The sequence below is a fragment of the Aplidium turbinatum genome, chromosome 6 (assembly GCF_918807975.1).
Source record: "Aplidium turbinatum chromosome 6, kaAplTurb1.1, whole genome shotgun sequence".
Classification (NCBI taxonomy): Eukaryota; Metazoa; Chordata; class Ascidiacea; order Aplousobranchia; family Polyclinidae; genus Aplidium; species Aplidium turbinatum.
In genome coordinates this window covers 16,971,430-16,994,450 of record NC_137477.1, presented here as the reverse complement: position 1 = coordinate 16,994,450, position 23,021 = coordinate 16,971,430, and the positions used below count along the sequence as shown (strand labels likewise).

General features: G+C 37.1%; 2 protein-coding genes across 2 annotated transcripts; both read right to left on the bottom strand.

The window, feature by feature from the left end:
• Window positions 1-556: 556 nt before the first annotated feature.
• On the bottom strand, window positions 557-1,711 carry LOC145772451 (uncharacterized). Its single transcript, XM_082584328.1, has one exon. The coding sequence runs from the start codon at window positions 1,709-1,711 to the stop codon at window positions 557-559; it is 1,155 nt and encodes a 384-aa protein (XP_082440454.1).
• Window positions 1,712-9,856: 8,145 nt separating this feature from the next.
• On the bottom strand, window positions 9,857-22,228 carry LOC145772449 (melatonin receptor type 1B-like). Its single transcript, XM_082584327.1, has 6 exons — window positions 21,971-22,228; window positions 20,920-21,068; window positions 19,649-19,783; window positions 12,088-12,231; window positions 10,809-11,016; window positions 9,857-10,084 (listed from the first exon to the last, which is right to left on the bottom strand). The coding sequence occupies exons 1-6, from the start codon at window positions 22,226-22,228 to the stop codon at window positions 9,947-9,949; spliced, it is 1,032 nt and encodes a 343-aa protein (XP_082440453.1). The 3' UTR covers window positions 9,857-9,946.
• Between the last annotated feature and the right edge of the window lie 793 nt (window positions 22,229-23,021).

Genomic DNA, 23,021 nt, shown 5'->3' with positions numbered 1-23,021 from the left:
AGAGTGTTCCATCGGATTTCCGGCTTATTTAAAGACATGTGGGTGGGAACAGTGGTGTTGAGGATTACTGCGTCATGATTTTCAACTACTTCAAGTAGAGCATACCCTCTATTATTATTGTTGTTGCACCCCCACATGACATGGTGGGCATTGAAATCACCGCAAATTAATAATTTTTTATGGTTAGTGAAAATACAGTTTATTTGGTCACCTGCAAATGAGTTTGTGGGTGGGTTATATATACTGCATACAGTTAGGTGTTCGATTTTAATTGCAATAATTTCCAGCCGTGGGTCTGCATTCGGGATGGGTAGCTCTGTAAAGGAGATATTTCTTTTAATGCAGATTCCGACACCACCTCCTTTTCCCAAGTGAGCAGGTCTGTCGTTTCTGTAGAGATGATATCCATTAATATTAGGGGAGTATTTAGGAGTTAGGTGTGTTTCTTGTAAGCAAATGATATCCGGTGGGGTTTGTGAGCTTGCTATTAGTTGATTCAATTCCGGGATTTTCCTATAAATTGACCGACAGTTCCACTGCCACACTGTGAAGAACATTAAATTATTAGTGATTTTAACATGTCCGAGTTTGTTAGAAATCCCATTCTAGAACCTGCTGCGTCGGCGATAATTTGAAAAATGTCAATTTCTTTATTTTGGCTTTGAGCGAACGTTGTCTTTGTAATCACTTCTGCTAAAAAAGCAAGAAATAGGATTGGGTTATTTATAAAGTGGCCGCTCTCGTCTCCTACGTTGGTTGGTTTCGAGGGTCCGGGTTTTTCCATTGTGACTGGAGTTATATTTATACTGTCATTAGTTTGGTTAGAGGATAGATTTTTATTCAATTGGCTTGTTTGAGTTGTGCTTGCTACAAGAGGAGGGAAGTCCAGATCATAACTTGGCATTTCTGTATTTACAGCTCTTTGCTGCTTGCAGGCTTCAGCATATGTTAAGTTCTTAGTGGTTTTCATTTTCTGAATGGCTTTTTCTTTCAAGTACTTGGGGCAGTTTTTAGAAATAGCGACGTGATTTCCACCACAATTTGAGCATTTTACTGCCATACTTGGGCATTCATCATGCCTGTGTTGTTCACCGCATCGGAGACATTTGGTTTTAGATCTGCAGAATTTTGCTATGTGTCCAAATCGATTGCAGTTGTAACATCTTAAGGGTTTTGGAATGTATTGCGAGACTCTAAATCGTTGATAACCTATTTTTATTGAGTCTGGTAGTGATTTGCTATTGAAGATTAATAATACAGTAGTAGATGCAATTAGTTCAGACGATTCAGAATTTCTTTTATTAAACCTTTTAACCGACCTTATGTTCGCATCCTTCAGCGCCGCAAGAATATCTCCATCCTCCATGCCGAGAGGAACATTGTATATTACTCCACTTGCTCCAGGTGGTCTTTTGGCGTAGGCGGTGATCGGAATGTTGATGGTGTTTCCATCCGTCAGTGTCTTTGTTTTGAGGATAACCTCTATCTGGCTTGGGTTTGCATTTAACTGAAGTCCTCCATCTTGTCTTGCTGAGCAGGATTTGTATTCGCCTATTAGATATTGCAGACATCGGTCGATCAGTATCGGCGAATACATTTTTAATGTTTTTTTTTGCTCTCCCGGCTGGTTCAATTTCAATATGACTGTAGTAGTATTGTTGCCATTTTCGTCTGGGTTGTTTTCCGTTTGGTACTCCTCTTCGGAATGCATTCGTTTCCTTTTTAGAGACGGCGTCTCCTTCTTGTTTTCTGGGTCGTCTGTCTCCAGTTTGGTTGAGTTGATGTAAAATTGAGACCTCAAATTTGTATTTCAAACTGCACCTTCCTTCTTGTTCTGCACCGCGCAAAACACTTGCTTCTCTGGGCAATTCGCAACCAAAAAAAAGTTAAACTTAATATAAACACGTTGCAGTTAGCGCAAGAATGTAGCTTCTGGAGAATCGGACATTCCTCGCGCTGATTGCAACAAGCAGTGCTTCCAGCATATTATTGCAAATACTACAACATCACCTCTGCATTCGTTGATAACAATACCACAAACCTTTCAAGCTCTCATTCGCAAAAGATTATATCAGTTTGTAACACGATGTAACTTGTCTTCCAATCAATGGATTTATGAACTAATGCGAACAGACTGTTATTATCAATCTTTGTATTTAGTAGGCTACATTACGACTCAGCTCTTCGGAGTTGAGTACCGTATCTGCTTTGTTTCTACTTTTTATGTTCGTTTGTAATATGGACCATCTTGAGTCTGATGCAAATAAATAAATAAAATAAATAAAATACAATTTGCCTATTCGCCGCTCTTTTACAACACCGTGGCGCAAATGGAACCAAGGCATGCAGATTAGAAATTGCATGCAAAACAAAAATCACGGTCTCGAGACAGAGTTGCCAGATTGGTCTTTTTAAGGCCAAATTTCAGAAATTTGGGGTTTTTAAAAAGTGTTTGGCTGGACTATTTTTGTTTGGACGCTTGGTCTTTTTTAGTTTTCCGTTTGGCAATTGTTTGGCCTTTTTTCTTTTGGTCCTCATAGTTTAAGTCCTTGCGGTTTTCTACTGTAGATAGTATGACATACTTGAGACCTAAGCACAGTAGTTTAAAAGATCATCAAGAAAGCGGGTCTGGTGTATGCTGAAGGCCATACACCGCTGCATAGCGCTTCAAGTCTGCTTTTCTGCAATGCAGGATAAAGACATAAAATTAAGACATTGGAGTCATGGTGCGTTCCAAACATCATTCTTTGCAAAACAGCTCAAACAATTATCAACTAAGTAAGGCTCAGATTGCAATAAAAGCTATAAAACCTAAGGCAAATTTGCAAAATTTTCCTAGGGGGCATGCCCCCAGACCCCCTACAATGGCTATGACTAGAGATGTAAAAAAAAACGTTTTTTTTTTGTTTTAAAAAAAACGAGCTCGTTTTATATGTTTTTTATCGTCTTTTTTGTTTTTTATTTGTTTTTTTTACCTATTTTTAAATTAAATGTCACAATATGCAGCAATTAGCATAAACTCATTGCAATAGCGTCTCTTTCAACAAACAAACAAACAGTCTCATAACTCGTATAACTTATTTCAAATCAGACTACATGTCTGGTATATTGTTTCATTGCAATTTTGTAGATCTCAAGTCTCAACACACGAGCCATACAGATTTCTCATCGTCTCAAATAGTAGTAACAGTGTCCTATGATTGGCACATCTCAAGTATAGTCTGTTACTTGGTCCAGCCAGTTGTTAAATGCAGTACCACACTCGTGTACAGTTTCGAAGCCACCTGGGATTTTGGTTAATGGGCATGTTAGGACCAGGTGGTCAGTGTCCGTTTCTCTGCTTCACAAAGGCACTTTTGACCAGCACACCACACCTTTTCCAGTACAACGTCCAGAAATTGTTCCAGTTGATGTGCATTTGATGCAAACTTGATGAAAACCACACAAGCGGTTCTCGAGTTATAAGTGAAATAACTTTAACCACTAGGTGGCCTCATAGATAAGGAGCAATAGAAAAACGTCAATAAGAACCGTTCAACATATTTGGATAATCTTTAGCTCTACCCCCATGTTTTCTGGGTGGGCTATCTGTTTGTGAGCATTAAAACAAGTTTTGGCTACTATATTTTGAGATAAAAAGAAATTAACCTCTTGTCGTTACGCACCGATAAAACCATGATGCGTAACTTCAAAAAAAATTTTTTTTTAATTGGGTCGAGGAAAGATTGATGAAAAGTTTGGCACAAGCAGTATAGTGCTAATAGTCCTAACTTTTAGCCCAAATCACATTTAAATGTAGTGAAAGATGGAAACATTTTGACGTTTTTTTATTTTCCCTGAAAAGGTTCAATACTCCTTTGTGATGTCATAGTGGTCACAGCGGTAAACCATAATCTCTTCGTGGGAAAATTGTAACGTAAGATTCCCAAATCCGTTCGTCTGCATGCAATGACCCAAAAATAAACACACACTTGAACTTCTTTTCAAACAGTGTATTCCAGTAAAATTAGCCCGAGGCTATCGAAATGACTGGTGCAACGCCGTACACCTAAAAACTGTCACTACACAACAGATTACTTGGATAAAAGACGGAACTTTTGTCCAGCTAGCAAGCACTAAGCCAACAGTTAAATGTGCGGCCAACTTTCAAACAATCATTTTACGAATGACCAGAATAGATATCAATATCTCAAATTCACGTAGAAAGTAACTGTGACGCAATAAATGAAAGACAATTATGAAGTCATTCCAACAGGTGTTTAAAGCTGATGTAATATTTCCTGTTTAAACAGGCCCAAACAAGTTTGACACAAGTCTATGAACGATGGTGCAATTTTGGCACATTTTCTAGCAACTTCCATGACGTAATATTCAGTAGACTTGAACGGTTTTATATGACGTTTGATTTGTACAGAGATTGGCCGTAACACATAGTCATGTTTGTTTTCCTTTAATCACACCATTGTTTTGTCATAGACATGTTTAAAAGAAGTATGGTTGCACTTAATCCATCCAATTTGAACTAGTTTGCTGGACTGAGACTTTTGCACTTTTCTGTTTTTGCTGAACTTTTCGTCAATGTTTCCTCGTCAATGTTTCCAATAATTTTTTTTAAGGTGCGCATCATGGTTTTATTGGTGCGTAACGACAAGAGGTCAATTTCTTTTTATCTCAAAAAGTAGTAGGCCTAGTTCTCAAATAAAATAAGTTTTCATCTTTGATGTTTGTTTTGTATTTTTATCCTACCTGCATTGGGGGAATATGGGTAAAACTGTCAGGAAGAGTGTTATGAAGCATTTGTTCACTATGTGAACACTGAGCAGTGCTGAAAAACTCCACTTTAAAGGGAAAATTTTTTCATTCAGGGTTGGTAGTTACCAGTGATGTACGCGCATACAAAAAATATTGACGCCGTCAGCCTAAACGCAAACGTTCGAAAAACCATACGCCGTATGCGTCAACGCAACTTGTAAAAAATATTGGCGGCGTCAGCGTCATCGCATACACTAGCGTAAACTAATTTTGTTTGCTAGGTGCCAAACATTTACAGGGTATAAACCACTTGAAACAAACAAGTTTTATTTTGAATTTCCACGAAGAAACACAAGCATCTGAAAGTGTTCATCTGACATTTTGTTGTGTTTTGGTTTCAATATGTCCTTGCCCATTGAAAACATTCTTTCAACTGCAGCGCTGGAAGGTATTGCTGGCGTGTTGTAGCGAAAAAAATACATTAAAAAGTATGCGTTGATGCTATGCCTTAAAAAACCGGGAAAACTTTACGGCGTAGCCTCAAGCGCAAACTATCCAAAAAAATGTTGCCGCAAGCGTTAGCGTAAACAAAAAGTCTACGCCGCATGTATGCGGCATAGAATTTGCGGCGTATACGTACATCGCTGGTAGTTACTAGCAATAGTCAACATGGGTGGTGGGCATTTGAAAGGATCATTAACCTAAACCTTTTCTGACAAATGCATTTACTTTTGACAGCTAAAAATATCAGTGATAAGATCTCTTGCATTATGTCACAAATGATCTGCAAGAAGCATCAATGACAAAGTGTCTAAGACCTAACAAGTTACAACACACGAAAAGAATACTTCTGTTTCAACATTTATAAAGCATATACATCGTTGTTAAGCTATCAGTTAAAAAACATGTTTAAACAAGTTTTGGCAATAGCTTGTATTAGTAAATTACCACAAACAAGGTAGGCCTAATGTGTGTGTTTGAATACTGCCATCTTGTTTTTGCCAAAATTTCGTCAACCCATTGAGTGTGTACAAAAATAACCAGTCCCGGTATACTAACAATCTAACATCGTAGGCTAACTTCCATAAAAGGAAAAATAAATTAACTCTTCTACATTATGTCATGTATCAAATTGCATTAATTCAATGTTTATCAGGTCTACTGCGACAAACATGCCTGAGAATGAAGAAGAAAGCGAAACAACGTAGGACCAGTGACGATCGGTGAGGGAAAGCAAGGAATGCAGTGCTTACCTGAGCGAAAACTATGCAAAATATAATGACTGAATTCTAGGTTTAACGTCTTATTATTTTTATCACGTCTATTTTAACTTGAAAATTACTGTGTTCGTGACTAGAATTACTCGTAACGCTTGTGAGTAGTCTAAGTTCTCACCAAACCGCATGTCTTGCCTATAAATGCCAATTAGGGAACGTTCAAATATTACGTAACGCTTTTTTTCCGAATTTTTGACCCCCCCCCTCCCCCATGTAACGCTTTTTTCAATCCCTCCCTCCCCCATGTAACGCTTTTTCAGTACGAATTCAGCACAAAAAACTATCATTCCGTACTCGAAAGCGTTACGTAACGTTTTGCTTGAACCTCCTCCCCTCCGATGTGACGCTAACGTAACGCTTTGCATAAACCCCCCCTCCCCCTCGAAGGTGTTACGTAATATTTGAACGTTCCCTTAACGCTTCTGTCAGAAAAAACCACTGAAGCTCCAGGGAAGCAACTATCAAAGTTGCTTTCCCAGGTTCAAAAATGTCAAAAAACGCCTTCGTTTTATCCAATCCTCACTCGTTTTGCAAAACGTCACCAGCTGCTTAGCCAATCAGATGTGTTATGGTATGGTAGAGTTGCTTACCCAGTGATGTCAATGCGTACATTCGCTAGAGCGGCTGGTAGGCACTTTAACATAGCCCACTTGTCGAAAAGCGTGTTGCTGTTTTTTGATGTCTCCTCGCCATGTACTTTAGCCTACTGGCTTTCATAGTCATGCCTTTGCCCTTTTTACAGCGTTGATATAACGTTACTTCGCCAATAAACGTTCAGGTGCGGGTGCAATATTTAGTTCGGCTTCTATATACACAGGAGGCAAACTTATCCAGCTTTTTGTACAAATTGCTTGCGGTTGTAATGTTTAGGCCTAAGTGTTAGTTTTTGTAGTTTAGGCCTAACTGAATATCTGAGAATGAACATTCATGACGAATTAAACATTTATACAACTACAGTATTATTCCATGTCTAACACAGGAAAATGGTCCTGCAACGTTAAAATTAAGATTGTTCATGACTTCTAAACATTAACCGTATCTGTCACTGCTTCCTTTTGGCGTCAAGAGTTACTGGCCGAGACCATCAGGTCTACGTCTCTCTTATTGCTAATTAGCAGTGACGTTCGGTGGCTTAAACCGTTGGGAAAGCAACTTGTAAATATGCTGCAGCAAGGTAGTAAAAGTAGGCCTAGGCACGAAGGGCGTAACCGTCGGGCGAAGCCCGAAGGCGTGTTGCCGAAGGCAACACTTCCAGCGGGGGGTCTGGGGGCCTCCCCAGAAATTTTTGAAAAACACTTCCAATTTGGTGCGCTCTGAGAGCATTTTCAAAACAAATCAAACATAAAAATCTGTCAAATTGTGCTTCGCCTTTGTCGTGATCATACATCCATTTAATGTTTAGAAGTCATGAACAATCTTAATTTTAACGTTGCAGGACCAAAATCCAGTGTTAGACATGGAATAATAGTTGTCTAAATATTTAATTCGTCATGAATATTCATTCTGAGATATTCAGTTAGGCCTACACTACAAAAACTAACACTTAGGTCTAAACATTACAACCGCAAGCAATTTGTACAAAAAGCTGGATAAGTTTGCCTCCTGCGTATAGAAGCTTAACAAACTAAATATTGCACCCGCACCTGAACGTTCATTGGCGAAGTAACGTTACATCAACGCTGTAAAAAGGGCAAAGGCATGACTATGAAAGCTAGTAGGCTAAAGTACAGTACATGGCGAGGAGACATCAAAAAACAGCAACAATTATTTCGGCATTATGATGCTTGTGCGGTGTACCGTGACGAGCACCATTCTGACGAGTTAGTCTAGCCGCTCTAGCGAATGTATGCATTGACGTCACTGGGAAAGCAAGACTCACCTGGTCTCACCATAACACATCTGATTGGCTAAGCAGCTGGTGACGTTTTGCAAAACGAGTGATAATTGGATAAAACGAAGGCGTTTTTTGACATTTTTGAATTTGGGTAAGCAAGTTTGATAGTTGCTTACCTTGGAGCCTCAGTGATTGTTTCTGACAGAAGCGTTTGCGTTAATTGGCATTTATAGGCAAGACATGCGGTTTGGTGAGGATTTAGACTACTCACTAGCGTTACGAGTAATTCTAGTCACGAATACAGTAATTTTCAAGTTAAAATAGACATGATAAAAATAATAAGAAGTTAAACCTAGAATTCAATCATTATACTTTGCATAGTTTTCGCTCAGGTAAGCACTGCTTTCCTTGCTTTCCCTCACCGATCGTCACTGCTAATTAGGCTACTCCGTCGGCTTATATCAAATAACAACGGGAAAAAGTATGCCGTTGGTCAAAAGCCTTATCTATCACTTCAATCAATTTATTTCGCAAAATATATTCGTGATTGTGTATTTTAGGTAGAAAAGGTGATAAAGACTCGGTTTTTGACCTATTTTCGCCATTTCTTGGTCAAATTTCTCAGTTTATTTTAAAATAATTTTTAAAGTTTATTTTATTTTAAAAGTCCTCTTGCACAGAACACAGATTTTCATCAATTTTGTTTTTTCTTTTCTGTGCAAACAGTATTCCATGCACTTTTTGCACTACAAAGCAATTTGCGCAAATAATAAATTACCTTCCTAATCATTGTCTGCCAGCAAAGAATGACTCATATCGCGTCAAAGACCAACTCCCTACTACCCAGACAGCAAAATCGACATTGAATCAATGTAAAAATGACGGATTTTGCTGCCTAGGTAGAGAATGGAATTTTAGCGCTGTCGCGTAATGAATAACAAACACAAAATGAAACCGCACGCTAATAGTAAACTGTCAATCAAGCTATTGAATATCAGGAAATTTCTTGCATTTTATAACTGGCTGTGACAAAAGGTTTATTGTGAACTGCACAATTATCCGATACCAACATAATCGGGATTAAAAGTTGGGGCAAGAAAAAAAAGTAAAAGTCAAGAAATCTCAGGTTTCTAGCGTCACTGCTTCTAAATGTGAAACTGCTGAATTAGCAGAGGGCGAGACCATAAGGTCTACGCCAGTAACAGATACGGTTAAATGGATGTATGATCAGGCTCTGGTATGATCACGACATAGGCGAAGCACAATTTGACAGATTTTTATTTTTGATTTGTTTTGGAAATGCTCTCAGAGCGCACCAAATTGGAAGCGTTTTTCAGAAATTTCTGGGGAGGCCCCCAGACCCCCCGCTGGAAGTGTTGCCTTCGGCAACACGCCTTCGGGCTTCGCCCGACGGTTACGCCTTTCGTGCCTACTACCTTGCTGCAGCATATTTCCAAGCTGCTTTCCTAACGGTTTAAGCCACCGAACGTCACTGCGTAGGATTACGCAAAAAGCATTATGCTGCTACCAAGCACGAACACTTAGGAATTTCAGCACAACCATAAAAACAGTTTTACTAGTTTAATGTTTTTTAAGAGCACTATAATGAAACTAAGGTGCAAATTGTAAAAAATTTGCTATGAAAAAAAAAACAAAAAAAAAACGCGTGTTTTTTGGCCCAAGTTTTTTTGTTGAAAAAAACACGTTTTTTTGCATTTACATCTCTAGCTATGACCCTCCTTCCATTGCATGCCTACGAAAACCAACCAGGATACGCCACTGGTTTGTAGGCCTAGCATTGGTTGCAATGTTCATCTGATCTACATCAATGGATGATGAGATGAGTCTGTTCTGTAAGATTAAGCAAGATAGCAGTAATTTTTCTTGTGTTGCAATAAGGTGCCCAACAATTTAAGAAACTTTTCTTCATTTTTGTTGATGTGGAGTTGACCAAGCTATAGACTAAGTTATTAAGCCTCATCACACCGGATAGTCTAATGCAATGCAAGTTGAACATCACATTTTGTAGTGGCTTAACTATTTGGAAAAAATTCAAACAAAACTTTATTGCATAAAAAACGATTCAAAACGGCCTTTTAGGATTTCTTTTGCAAAGCAAAAACCAAACAAAATTTTTGTATCCTCTTCTGTAAACTGGGTTGAACATGCCGTAGATTACAAAGTTCAATGCTGAATTTGTAAGTCCAAGCCAACCAAAAATCTAAAAAACGTAAAATAGACTTGTTATTGTGAAAAGGAGAATCTAAAATGAGTTTATATAAAATGTAGGCTAGGTTACAATAGACTCAGAGGTGGGCAGTAGCACGATGCTTTTGTTGCGCCGATAATTTTTTGGTAGAAGTAGCAGTAGCGCCGCTACATTTTTTCAGTCGCACTCGCGCTACTTTCCAATTTAAAGTTAAGATTATTTTGACGTCACAATACAAGTTTTTTTTGTATCAGTTAATAAGACAAAAGTAAAGGGAGAAGTGGCGGAGCTCGCGCTACTTTAGCCAGAGTAAAGGTGGCGGGTAGTGCACTACTTTTATCGATTGGCAGTGTTAGCGCGTGCTACTTTAGCCCGAGTAGAGGGTAGCACACTACTTTAAAAGTAGCGGATGGCCACTTCTGAGTAGGCCATCTAGCATAGGAATAGGCTACACCCTATTTATGTTTCCTTCACAATTTCCTACAGTGGGCGTAGGCTACTGTACATTATAACCGTTTTGTTTTAAAGTAGATAATTTAAATCCAAACTTTAATCAAACCGACTATATCTAAAACACAGCAACTCATAGAAATCAGAAAATATTTGATAGTTATTGATTTTGCACTACATCAAAATGTCATTAACAACAGAAGAACTCTGAGGCTACTGTTAATTATTCTCTCAACAACAAACAAAACATAAGACTTCATCGAAACTAGAAATTTCCTTTAATCACCTTTTTAACTTGATGATGAAGCTTTGGATTGATAAGAACACAGGATACGTACGGCACCCAACACAAGACAAAAACAACAACTGATACCGCCAGAGTGCGCAAAAGATGTATCTCTTTTTGAACAGATATTTGATTCGCAACTGCACCTCTGTTGAATCCAGGTGTCACTGCTAGTCGACGCAACCACTTTCCACGCTCTTTAACGTTCCTGCAGAATAATGATGTTCCATCAGAAGCCAAATTTTTTAACATTAAGTTATCACGTATTTTAGCAAATCCACTGCCGGTATTTGGAGAGCCGAGCAGAGTTCAAATATAAGTTTATTTTCGAGTAGGCAGCAAATGGCTTGACACTTGGAATTAGCACATCTCGATCTTCTAATCAAGAAAGGACAAAGCTTAAAATTTTCTAATTGTGCGTTTCTGGGGATACAAACCCTTGAAAACACCCAAAATCACTTCCAGCAACAGTTTTGTGTATATGGTCACAGCGGTAAACCATAATCTCTTCGTGGGAAAATTGTAACATAAGATTTCCGAATTCGTTCGTCTGTATGTAATGACCGAAAAAGAAACACTTCTTTGAAACGTCTATTCAAATTTGTATTTCTGTAAAATTAGCCACCTGGCTGTCGAAAATGGGATGCAACGCCGTACACCACTAAAACTTGTCACTACAGAACAGATTACTTGGATAAAAGACGGATATTTCGTCCAGCTGGCAAGCACTAAGCGAACAGTTAAATATGCCTTCAACTTTCAAGCAACCATTTTACGAATGACTAGAATAATTTTCAATATCTCAAACTCACGTAGACAGTAACTGTGACGCAATAATGAAAGACATTGTCACGCAATTCAAACAGGTGTGAAAGGTGGTGATGCAATGTTTCATCAGGCCTTACGAACGATGGTGCAATATTTGGACATTTTCTAGCAATTTCCATGACGTAAGATGCCAGCTAGGTTAAGTAGACCATAACGGTTTTTATATGACGTTTGATTTGGTGAAAATTGTCTGTAACAGTATAAGCCTCATATTTTGCCTAGAAACTATATTTTGTCCAGTGATATCAGAACACTAATTTAAAAATATATGAAAACTAACAGTCGAAAACGAAATAAGTCGATAGCAAACTACTTTTTTCATTCTTAAAGAAATATACCATAGAAATGAAGGTGTTGCAAATTTTGTTAGCATAATCACCAGTAGTCTGCTGTAAATCAAATAATTTTCAACGCATAGGCTATGTATCGTTACTTTCTCAGAAAAATTTACCTGAAAAGTTTCCAGTAGCAGAAAATAATGACCAACACCGGGATGAAATTAGAGCAAGCCATGAAAAAGATGTTGTAATACAAAGAAGCTTCATCATCCCATACACATCCCATCATTCTGAAGTCATATCTAAGAAAGAAAGACCTTCAGTAACAAGAGGCTACATAATAGGGAGGGCCGTCAATGCACTTCTTTGTCAAATCACTTAGCTACTCGGCTCAGGTAGGAGGCTTAGGTCACAAACAAATAATCTGAAAACCTTTTTTAGATCGGGCCACGGAAAAACGCCGCACAAAAAAATCAATATCACCCAAATACATAAAAAAAAATTCCATAAAAAAGTACGGGTAATTAAAAAAATAAAAAATACACAAAACGACGTAAACAGTCAAAAACAATCACAGAACGTAATCTTTCTTTGACTCAAAACATGGACGCTCTAAACGAGCAGCAGTTCGCGTCAGAATAAGCTCATGTCTGCTGTCATGGCCGATGACTTCATCGCTCACTTCGGTGACGAGTTTGATTGCGCGCTCAACTGCTTGTGTGCAGTACGAAAAACTGTCAATCGATGTCGGACATCGGTCTCGACGAAAAGCTTTGTGAGCTGTTGGATGCTGAAATCGCGTAGAATTGGGGGTTCGGTGAGTTTCTGCTGACTCCACCGGAGCAGCTAGCATGTTGTCATTATTTGCATTCAATCAATCAACGTAAAATACGACTGGTAGGCTACCACTACCATTATTATGAATTACTGTCCTGAATACCTGTAATAAATCGTGAATTGTGTTTTAAACAGAGGTGGGCAAAGTTACTTTCAAAAGTAACTGAGTTACAGTTACTTGGTTAAAATAGTAACTGAGTTATCGTTACAGTTACCGATTTCAAAAATGTAGCTAGTTACAGTTACTAGTTACAGTTACTAGTTACAGTTACTAGTTACAGTTACTAGTTACAGTTACTAGTTACAGTTACTAGTTACAGTTACTAGTTACAGTTACTAGTTACAGTTACTAGTTACAGTTACTAGTTACAGTTACTAGTTACAGTTACTAGTTACAGTTACTAGTTACAGTTACTAGTTACAGTTACTAGTTACAGTTACTAGTTACAGTTACTAGTTACAGTTACTAGTTACAGTTACTAGTTACAGTTACTAGTTACAGTTACTAGTTACAGTTACTAGTTACAGTTACTAGTTACAGTTACTAGTTACAGTTACTAGTTACAGTTACTAGTTACAGTTACTAGTTACAGTTACTAGTTACAGTTACTAGTTACAGTTACTAGTTACAGTTACTAGTTACAGTTACTAGTTACAGTTACTAGTTACAGTTACTAGTTACAGTTACTAGTTACAGTTACTAGTTACAGTTACTAGTTACAGTTACTAGTTACAGTTACTAGTTACAGTTACTAGTTACAGTTACTAGTTACAGTTACTAGTTACAGTTACTAGTTACAGTTACTAGTTACAGTTACTAGTTACAGTTACTAGTTACAGTTACTAGTTACAGTTACTAGTTACAGTTACTAGTTACAGTTACTAGTTACAGTTACTAGTTACAGTTACTAGTTACAGTTACTAGTTACAGTTACTAGTTACAGTTACTAGTTACAGTTACTAGTTACAGTTACTAGTTACAGTTACTAGTTACAGTTACTAGTTACAGTTACTAGTTACAGTTACTAGTTACAGTTACTAGTTACAGTTACTAGTTACAGTTACTAGTTACAGTTACTAGTTACAGTTACTAGTTACAGTTACTAGTTACAGTTACTAGTTACAGTTACTAGTTACAGTTACTAGTTACAGTTACTAGTTACAGTTACTAGTTACAGTTACTAGTTACAGTTACTAGTTACAGTTACTAGTTACAGTTACTAGTTACAGTTACTAGTTACAGTTACTAGTTACAGTTACTAGTTACAGTTACTAGTTACAGTTACTAGTTACAGTTACTAGTTACAGTTACTAGTTACAGTTACTAGTTACAGTTACTAGTTACAGTTACTAGTTACAGTTACTAGTTACAGTTACTAGTTACAGTTACTAGTTACAGTTACTAGTTACAGTTACTAGTTACAGTTACTAGTTACAGTTACTAGTTACAGTTACTAGTTACAGTTACTAGTTACAGTTACTAGTTACAGTTACTAGTTACAGTTACTAGTTACAGTTACTAGTTACAGTTACTAGTTACAGTTACTAGTTACAGTTACTAGTTACAGTTACTAGTTACAGTTACTAGTTACAGTTACTAGTTACAGTTACTAGTTACAGTTACTAGTTACAGTTACTAGTTACAGTTACTAGTTACAGTTACTAGTTACAGTTACTAGTTACAGTTACTAGTTACAGTTACTAGTTACAGTTACTAGTTACAGTTACTAGTTACAGTTACTAGTTACAGTTACTAGTTACAGTTACTAGTTACAGTTACTAGTTACAGTTACTAGTTACAGTTACTAGTTACAGTTACTAGTTACAGTTACTAGTTACAGTTACTAGTTACAGTTACTAGTTACAGTTACTAGTTACAGTTACTAGTTACAGTTACTAGTTACAGTTACTAGTTACAGTTACTAGTTACAGTTACTAGTTACAGTTACTAGTTACAGTTACTAGTTACAGTTACTAGTTACAGTTACTAGTTACAGTTACTAGTTACAGTTACTAGTTACAGTTACTAGTTACAGTTACTAGTTACAGTTACTAGTTACAGTTACTAGTTACAGTTACTAGTTACAGTTACTAGTTACAGTTACTAGTTACAGTTACTAGTTACAGTTACTAGTTACAGTTACTAGTTACAGTTACTAGTTACAGTTACTAGTTACAGTTACTAGTTACAGTTACTAGTTACAGTTACTAGTTACAGTTACTAGTTACAGTTACTAGTTACAGTTACTAGTTACAGTTACTAGTTACAGTTACTAGTTACAGTTACTAGTTACAGTTACTAGTTACAGTTACTAGTTACAGTTACTAGTTACAGTTACTAGTTACAGTTACTAGTTACAGTTACTAGTTACAGTTACTAGTTACAGTTACTAGTTACAGTTACTAGTTACAGTTACTAGTTACAGTTACTAGTTACAGTTACTAGTTACAGTTACTAGTTACAGTTACTAGTTACAGTTACTAGTTACAGTTACTAGTTACAGTTACTAGTTACAGTTACTAGTTACAGTTACTAGTTACAGTTACTAGTTACAGTTACTAGTTACAGTTACTAGTTACAGTTACTAGTTACAGTTACTAGTTACAGTTACTAGTTACAGTTACTAGTTACAGTTACTAGTTACAGTTACTAGTTACAGTTACTAGTTACAGTTACTAGTTACAGTTACTAGTTACAGTTACTAGTTACAGTTACTAGTTACAGTTACTAGTTACTTTCAGTTACTCATAAATCTCAACATAAACGCTGTAATCCAAATTTAAACAAACAATTGTTTGCGAAGGCACATCCATATTTTATACATATTTTCAGATTCCTGATGAGGGTTAAAGTTAAGCCGAAAACGTTTGACTGTTAAACTACTTGTAAATATGTAAAATATATTGTTGTAATGCTCAACCCTGTGGTATTGTTGTGTTTTGCCTGTCTTTGGTACAAAAAAGCAAACTCTCTCCCGAAACTATATTCTCTTTAAATGCTCGAAACAAAGGAAATAATTTGTTTTCCTTGCTATGACTCGAAGTTACTTAGACATCGACTTCCGATTTTGAATCGAAAAAACAATGACGTAATAAGGTTGCGAACAGTGAACGTAACACCGAGACTCCGGGTCCTAAATACTCCAAAACTACGACTCCTGTAGCCTACAGTGTACACCTCTGGCAGCTATACGACAAGCATGAACTGAGCTATCAAATGTTGCCAAACACTTTTGCTAAACATTGCATAGAAAGTCACATATTGATCAATCACCAAAAGAAATTAATTTAGCCAAATCAGTTCTCAAAAAGCGCTAAAAAAGAGCCAAATCGCCAAACCATAAATACGAAGCCAAACGTCTTAAAAAATCGCCAGATTTCTGGATTTTGGCGATGAATTCGCCAATATGGCAATCCTGCTCCATAAGATCACAAAACCACAGCGCCGCGCATGGGCAGTGCTGCTCCGATACAGCTGCGAGAAGAATGCATTATTGCGCAACGCGCAGCAAACACGCATAAAGCATGACACAAACATGTGCAGAGAAATGGACGGCAATTATAGAAACAGAAATTTCAATACAAAAGTAACTTGTAACTGTTGAAAAAGTGCTAAAATAGGAACTAGTTACCGCGTTTCGTTACTTTTGGAAAATAGTAACGAAGTTACCGTTACAGTTACTCAAAAAGTAACTAGTTACTTTTGTAACTAGTTACTGCCCACCTCTGGTTTTAAATATCCCTTCACATCACTATTATGAATATATCTTTCACTGAAACAGAACCCAATTATGGTAGCCTACTTGCATCAGTCAGTAGGGTAACACCCTATCTGTTCTGCCTTTACTGAGCACTGATACTTATCTGATACCTGTGTCGTCCATATACCTTGACTTCACTTTTTATAGGCCCTATAGGCTACTAAGTAGCCTACTGACTTATATACAATGCCTTCACCATTTATATAGGCTAAAAAGTAGCCTACTTACTTGCATACCATGCCTTCACCTTTTATATAGGCTACAAAGAAACCGACTTACGTGCATATCATGCGTTCGTTTTTTATGTAGGCTACCAAGTAGCCTACTTACTTGCATACCCTTCCATCACCTTTTATATACGCTACCAAGTACTTAGGCTACTTGCATACACTGCCTTCACCATTTATATAGGCTACCAAGTAGCCTACTTACTTGCATACCATGCTTTCACCTTTTATTTAGGCTACTAAGTAGCCTACTTACATACCATGCCTTCACCTTTTATATAGGCTACCAAGTAGATTACTTACTTGCATACCATGCCTTCACCTTTTATATAGGCTATCAAGAAGCCTACTTGCATATCATGCTTTCGCCTTTTATATAGGCTAGCAAGTAACCTACTTACTTGCATACAATGTCATTGATGACTGATGAATCAACCATGTTTGAAAGGTATGCGGAGCACTCGCCACTCTGAATATACGCCATTACGCCACTGCAATATCCAGGGTTGCCGTCGACATGGACCCCAAAATAAGGACAACCAAAAAATTAAATTTTCATACAAAATAAAACAAACGTTTTTGAACAAATCTCAGCATTTATACGAGCCATTATATATCACATGCCATATTGTTTGCCAGAAACAATGTGTTCCAACAACTCATTGTTCGTAAAAAATACTTTGTGCATCTCACGACAACTCAGGTCTAGGGTTACTTTTAGTATAGTAGGGATTTAGCTGTCATTCCACTAAGTCTATTCACTAATTGTTGAAATTAAGACAAAATAAGGACTCAAATCAAAAAGAAGGACATTTCTTAGAAATAAGGACAATAATATTTTCTATGCTAAAGTTCTTCAAAATAAGGACAAATCTTAGAAATATGGACGTTATGGCAACCCTGTCAATATCCCTGGAATGGGGGGATTTACCGATTAGGTCCGTGTTGTGCGCCGTCTTCCTGGGCCCTGGCGTTCAATTAAAAAATGGTTTTCGATTTCGCCATTTACTCGACAAACCTCCTAAGAAACTCGAGTTGCTGAGCGATCTGTTTCCGATGGCCCTCCCTACTACATAGCCTAATAGTAGCGGCTTAAAAGTTTATGTCTTTATCTGAGTTTGAATGAAAGTTTGTTTGATGAATCAAAATGAATAAGGTTGTCTACTCTGGCAAACGTCAAACAGAAATGTATTAAATTAGATGTGGGGAAATTTCAGTCATAGGCCCATGTATAACTATTAATTAAGGGACTAGATTTTCTGATTTTGACCTGAACATTAGGCCCGCACAACCCAGGCCCGTAACTAGGGGGGGCGCAGGGGGGGCGAAGCCCCCCCTGCAAAAATGTTGGCACCTCCTGGAAAAAATTATGTTAATTAGCTCTGTTCGCTGACTTTTCAGTTTTATACTCAATTTTCTTGTGTTATTTAATTGTAAACATTGTGTGTTTAAGGGTGTGGTAGAATGTTGTCTCTAAAACAAAGTTTGCCTAATTTTAAACGAAACTGCATTAAAAGAGCGAGTTTTGCCAAGGAATTAGCAACAAGAAAACATAGAGACTTAGCTTTAATACCGAAAAATGCCCTAGAAAACATGATCTTATCTTTTTGCTATGCCACCGGACAGCACCATTTTACAGGAATATTTATACTCACATGTTTGTTGAAAATGCTTTCAGAATGCACCAAATTCAAAGTAATTTTTCAAAATTTTCTGGGGGAGGCCCCCCAGACCCCCGCTGCTGGGTGTCGCCTTTGGCGAAGACGCCGTAGGTCTTTGCCCGTCGGCCGTCAACCCCCACCCCCTTTCAAAATTCCTGGCTACGCCACTGACTGTTTCTATGATAAACTAGGCTAATGTAAACGTTGTATTAGGCCTACGATTAATGTTCCTGCGTAAATATACCCACATTGTGTACAAACGTCGTTTTCGTACATGATACGGAAGGTAAAAGTTGGGCCCCCTCTAGAATACTTTTTGCCCCCCTGCTGCTTCAAGCTAGTTACGGGCCTGGCACAACCACACGGTATCAAACATGTCACTGTTGATCAACAATCTTCTGTTTAACATAAGTTTAGTGACAACTAGTAAAAAGGTAAAGGTGAGTCCCATACTTGAATCCAAGCATTGGGGGATGAGAAGATAAGGTTCTCATTATACTAAGCCATCGGCACTAACGAGAGTAGGGTGGCCAGTTCCTTTCTCTCGGCCGCCTTTACTTCAGCAATTACGCCCACCCAATTTATTACACCCTGGGTAGAGGTGAGCGGTGTTTGTCAACAACCAGCATAAGCCGGGAGTCGAACCAGGATTGCGTGATTGGAAAGCGAGCGCCTTATTCGCTGCGCCATCCCACCGCATTTACTCGTAGTAGACAACTAGTAGTAGATCCATAAAAGGCAAATCTTGTATGAAATAATAAAAATCAATAAGATAACTTTCAAGGGAGCGAAGCTTGTAGGCTTTTGGGGAAGCATTTGGATATATAAAGAAGCATAGTAGGCCTAATTTCAACCTTTCAAACGACAAGATTAACAGTAGAAATGTTTGATTGAGTAAAAACTTCTCAACGAGACTAAACGTAGCTTATTATTTTCATTTGTTAAGACGAAAATCTTGGACAAACATGTTAATTTTAAAAAAACTATTGTAATACCGTATTGTTTTTGTTTTCACAACAATTCATGAAAACAGATGTGCGTGCACACACCATCCAACTGATTCAACCAGCAAAAGTTCCAATTTTGCATTATTTTGTCGCTGCCATACCCCAACAGTCGCTTGGTTTGTTAGTGTGGTTTGTTACTTTTATAAACGCATGAGATTTTGAGGATAGCGTTTTCGCTGAAACCTTAGTTTTCTTAAAAAGACAACTTCAACAATGCCACTTTGTAGCCTACCCTACTCACGTCAAGTTGCTCCAACCTAGGAGAGTTGGAGAAGAGATAAGAAACGACCACAACCATGAAGAAAGGGCCATCGCAAAAACTCTTTTCTTTGAAAAGTATTTATCGTACGAGCTAATGTGAACGACAGACCAGTACCTGAAGAAAAGAGATCAATAAGTTGTAGCAAGATATCTCAGCCCAAAAACAAATGTTCCTTTGAAGAATCCGTTATCAAATTGTTTGTGAGTTTTTATACTGTTGAATGTTTATGCTACTTAGAGCGCTATCGGTCGACAAGATGCAAGTAGGCCTACTATGGTGTTATTTTTTGGATAGCTACATCTGCTCATTGTATTTTGTACTGAAAGTAAAACGAGTTGGAACAGAGACTCATGAGTTGAAATAAGCCATTAAGTGGGCAGCATCTGAGCCATGAGCACTCATGGGTACCTTGAGCTGAAACCTGATTTGTTATGTTTCGCAGAATTTTGCACATCTTTGTCAAAATAATCTGAATAAAATTATCAAAACGTTAGGATACTTTTTACCATATGGCACAGCTTAATAATATTATATAACAGTTTACGTATCTTGAAAAGAGCAGTGAACGATGAAAACATGTAAATTGAAGAAGATTGCAATCATATTGTTGGCAAATTGTTAAAAAAAAGTGATTTGTATTGCTGTAACTGCTTGTTATGTTGACAAAGGCATTCGATTATTTTTTACCTTACATTAAAAGCTAATACGCAACAGTGATGAATAGAATAAATAGATTCTATTTAAATAAGGACCTTCTAATAATTCTCCTTTTAGGTGAAACAGGCTGTCAAGGGTTTACAGACTAAAGACTATATTTGATTTAATTTGCACTGCTTGGCTTTTTGCTTGGCATTGAGCACTTTTTGTAGTATTAATATTATTTATTGTAGAATATATTACGGCAGAATAATTTTGATGGACTTTCAGGTAAATTATGAATTTTAGATTAACTTTTTTTTTCAGAAGTGTTTTAGCCTAGGCTACTCTAAAGAAAATCCCCAGAAAAAATTATATCACTTCAAGTGAGGAACTGTTTTCAAAATTAACAAGCAATTAAATATATCACGTTCTATTTATAGAGGGCTGTGATTGTGAACAAGAATCTCACTCCAAGTCGGAACGATCGGGTTAAAAAAACAAATTATAAATCTGGAAAAGCTTACTGATTCCAACAATAATAAATATAGAAGATGATTGCGCATGTGCTTACGTAACATAAACACAAAGTGCGATCATTGTTACGTCATTACCTGTTAAATGCAATGAGCATGAGATTGGCGACCGAGCAGACGGCTGTCATGATGAGGACGAAGCCTACCACTTTACAAGCAAGCCATGGAAGGCTGTTTCCTGTATGTACAACATTGGCTGCTACTGTTGGAATGAACAAGCCACACACCTACATAGAGTTGACAATTGATTTACAAGTTATAACTTTTTTTGATCTGGTCTAGTAGGCCACCAGTAGTATTCTTTTGATGGAGCACCGCTATCACTTGATGCCGTTTGAATCACCTTTTGTGCTTGCAACCGAGCAGAGGGATAAGTATACTGCAAGAAAAGATTTAATATTTTTTATGAAGGCTGTTTCAATTTTACTTTGTATTGTAAATATCAAGTAGGGATGAACAGCAGCTACGCAGCCTATTTATTTGTCCGTTATGAAATAACGTCTACGATTTTTATTGGCATTGTGGATGCAAATAACAAGCAAAAATTAATACGATCATTAAATCAATACATATCAGTAACAAAAATCACTGAATTTGCAATTTAGTGAGACATGTAAGCTATAAAGATATTTTTTTCCTGAATTTCATTTTTTACATGTATAGCCATTCTACAGTAGGCTATACCATCAACCGACTAGCTGTAATCATCTTTGTGTCTTTGGGTATATGCGGGTTCGATGCCTTATCTTCGAACCCGCGTTCATCCCTTCTGACTGCAATTAGCGATTTATTATGTTGCAATTGCCTGCATTGTGCGACATTGCGTTAGCTGTATTTACCAAACTACAGTAGGCATAATATAAGCAATTATGATATAACACACAAAGAAAACTTGGCCTTCTAGAACTTTACAATAAAACAAAACCGCTTTATTTGAAAATGTTCGATTCTTGTTGTATCCTGCTTTGCAGTACTCTTCTTTGCGTTGAAGACTCTTGTAGGCTTTGTAGCAATGATTAAAGGTGCCGAATATGCTCTAAAGTCCACATTTATAACTAAATATCTGTAGCTTACTCAATCTCTACTAACTATGACCGAAAATTTAACTTTTCAACATAAGTTCACTTACAATTAAATCCGCAATTGCCAAGTTTACAATAAAGATGTTCCCATGTTTGTAGATTCGTTTCTCATATACAATGGAAGCTATAACAATCAAGTTGCCGAATGTTCCAATAAACATTACAATGGACAAATAAATCAATTCAAATATTTGCTGCCCTCCAAACTGGCCACACCAAGGGTTTTGAGGTTCCAATTCACACATACTCATATTGAAGGACGCTTTGTTGTTTTCAGGAACATCTGTGCCACCATTTAAACACATTTTAGTAGATGACTTTAAAATATTTAGTATTTTAAAAAAATCAATCAGCTGAATAATGCAACAAAATTAGTCAATTATAACGATCTTCATTAGACAAGCAAAGATGAAAATAAAAGCTGAAATATAACTTTGCAGTGATTAGGTTGGATTTCTTATTTCCAGCACGCCTTTGTCTTGTACTTAGCTTATATGCTTTATTCTGTTTCTAGTTTATACGGTGTTTATTTTTTGTTATTTAATGTATTATCTTACCTGCATAAATATGCTCTTATGTTGTTTTTTATTCAAATGTAATAACTTTCAAAAACCTAAGCGTGACTGTTGTCTACTCTCACAGCTACGACAAAATTTAAAAACTGCTTCGTCGAGTGCAGCCGAACCCTTTCCATCACTTCCCTATCAGCACTAACCATCAAACAACTACAATGGAAAAACATAAAGATTTTTATTTTTGACCTTTTTTCGAAACTTTAAAGTTACGCCAGAGGTTTTGTCTGTGCTTTGTTGCTTGGTCTCTATCTGAGGTGCACTAGAAAGCAATTACAATAAAACAATCACAATTAACACCCAAACTTGGACTAAAATAAACGATATCATGAGTGATGGATACTTTTGTTTATTATTCTAACACTAAGCTGAGATTTCCCAGTCAATCACGCGTACTTTCAACGTTATTATTTTGCAGTGTAGCAAATCTAGATTTAGCTATTGGTCAGTACGAAACAAAAAATCAGAAAATGCAATATTTTGTGAGACAACAAAGCATTATCTCAAACTGTTTGGTGGGTATGCC

What these genes read in the sequence shown, in the direction of transcription:
- LOC145772451 (XM_082584328.1), bottom strand. Translation starts at nt 1,711, where the DNA reads ATGCATTCCGAAGAGGAGTACCAAACGGAAAACAACCCAGACGAAAAT.
- LOC145772449 (XM_082584327.1), bottom strand. Translation starts at nt 22,228, where the DNA reads ATGTGTTTAAATGGTGGCACAGATGTTCCTGAAAACAACAAAGCGTCC. An exon ending in ATGCTCATTGCATTTAACAG is followed by an intron (nt 19,784 to 20,919) that starts GTAATGACGTAA and finishes TCTTTTCTTCAG; the next exon opens with GTACTGGTCTGTCGTTCACA. An exon ending in TTCATCATCAAGTTAAAAAG is followed by an intron (nt 10,085 to 10,808) that starts GTGATTAAAGGA and finishes TACGTTTTTTAG; the next exon opens with ATTTTTGGTTGGCTTGGACT.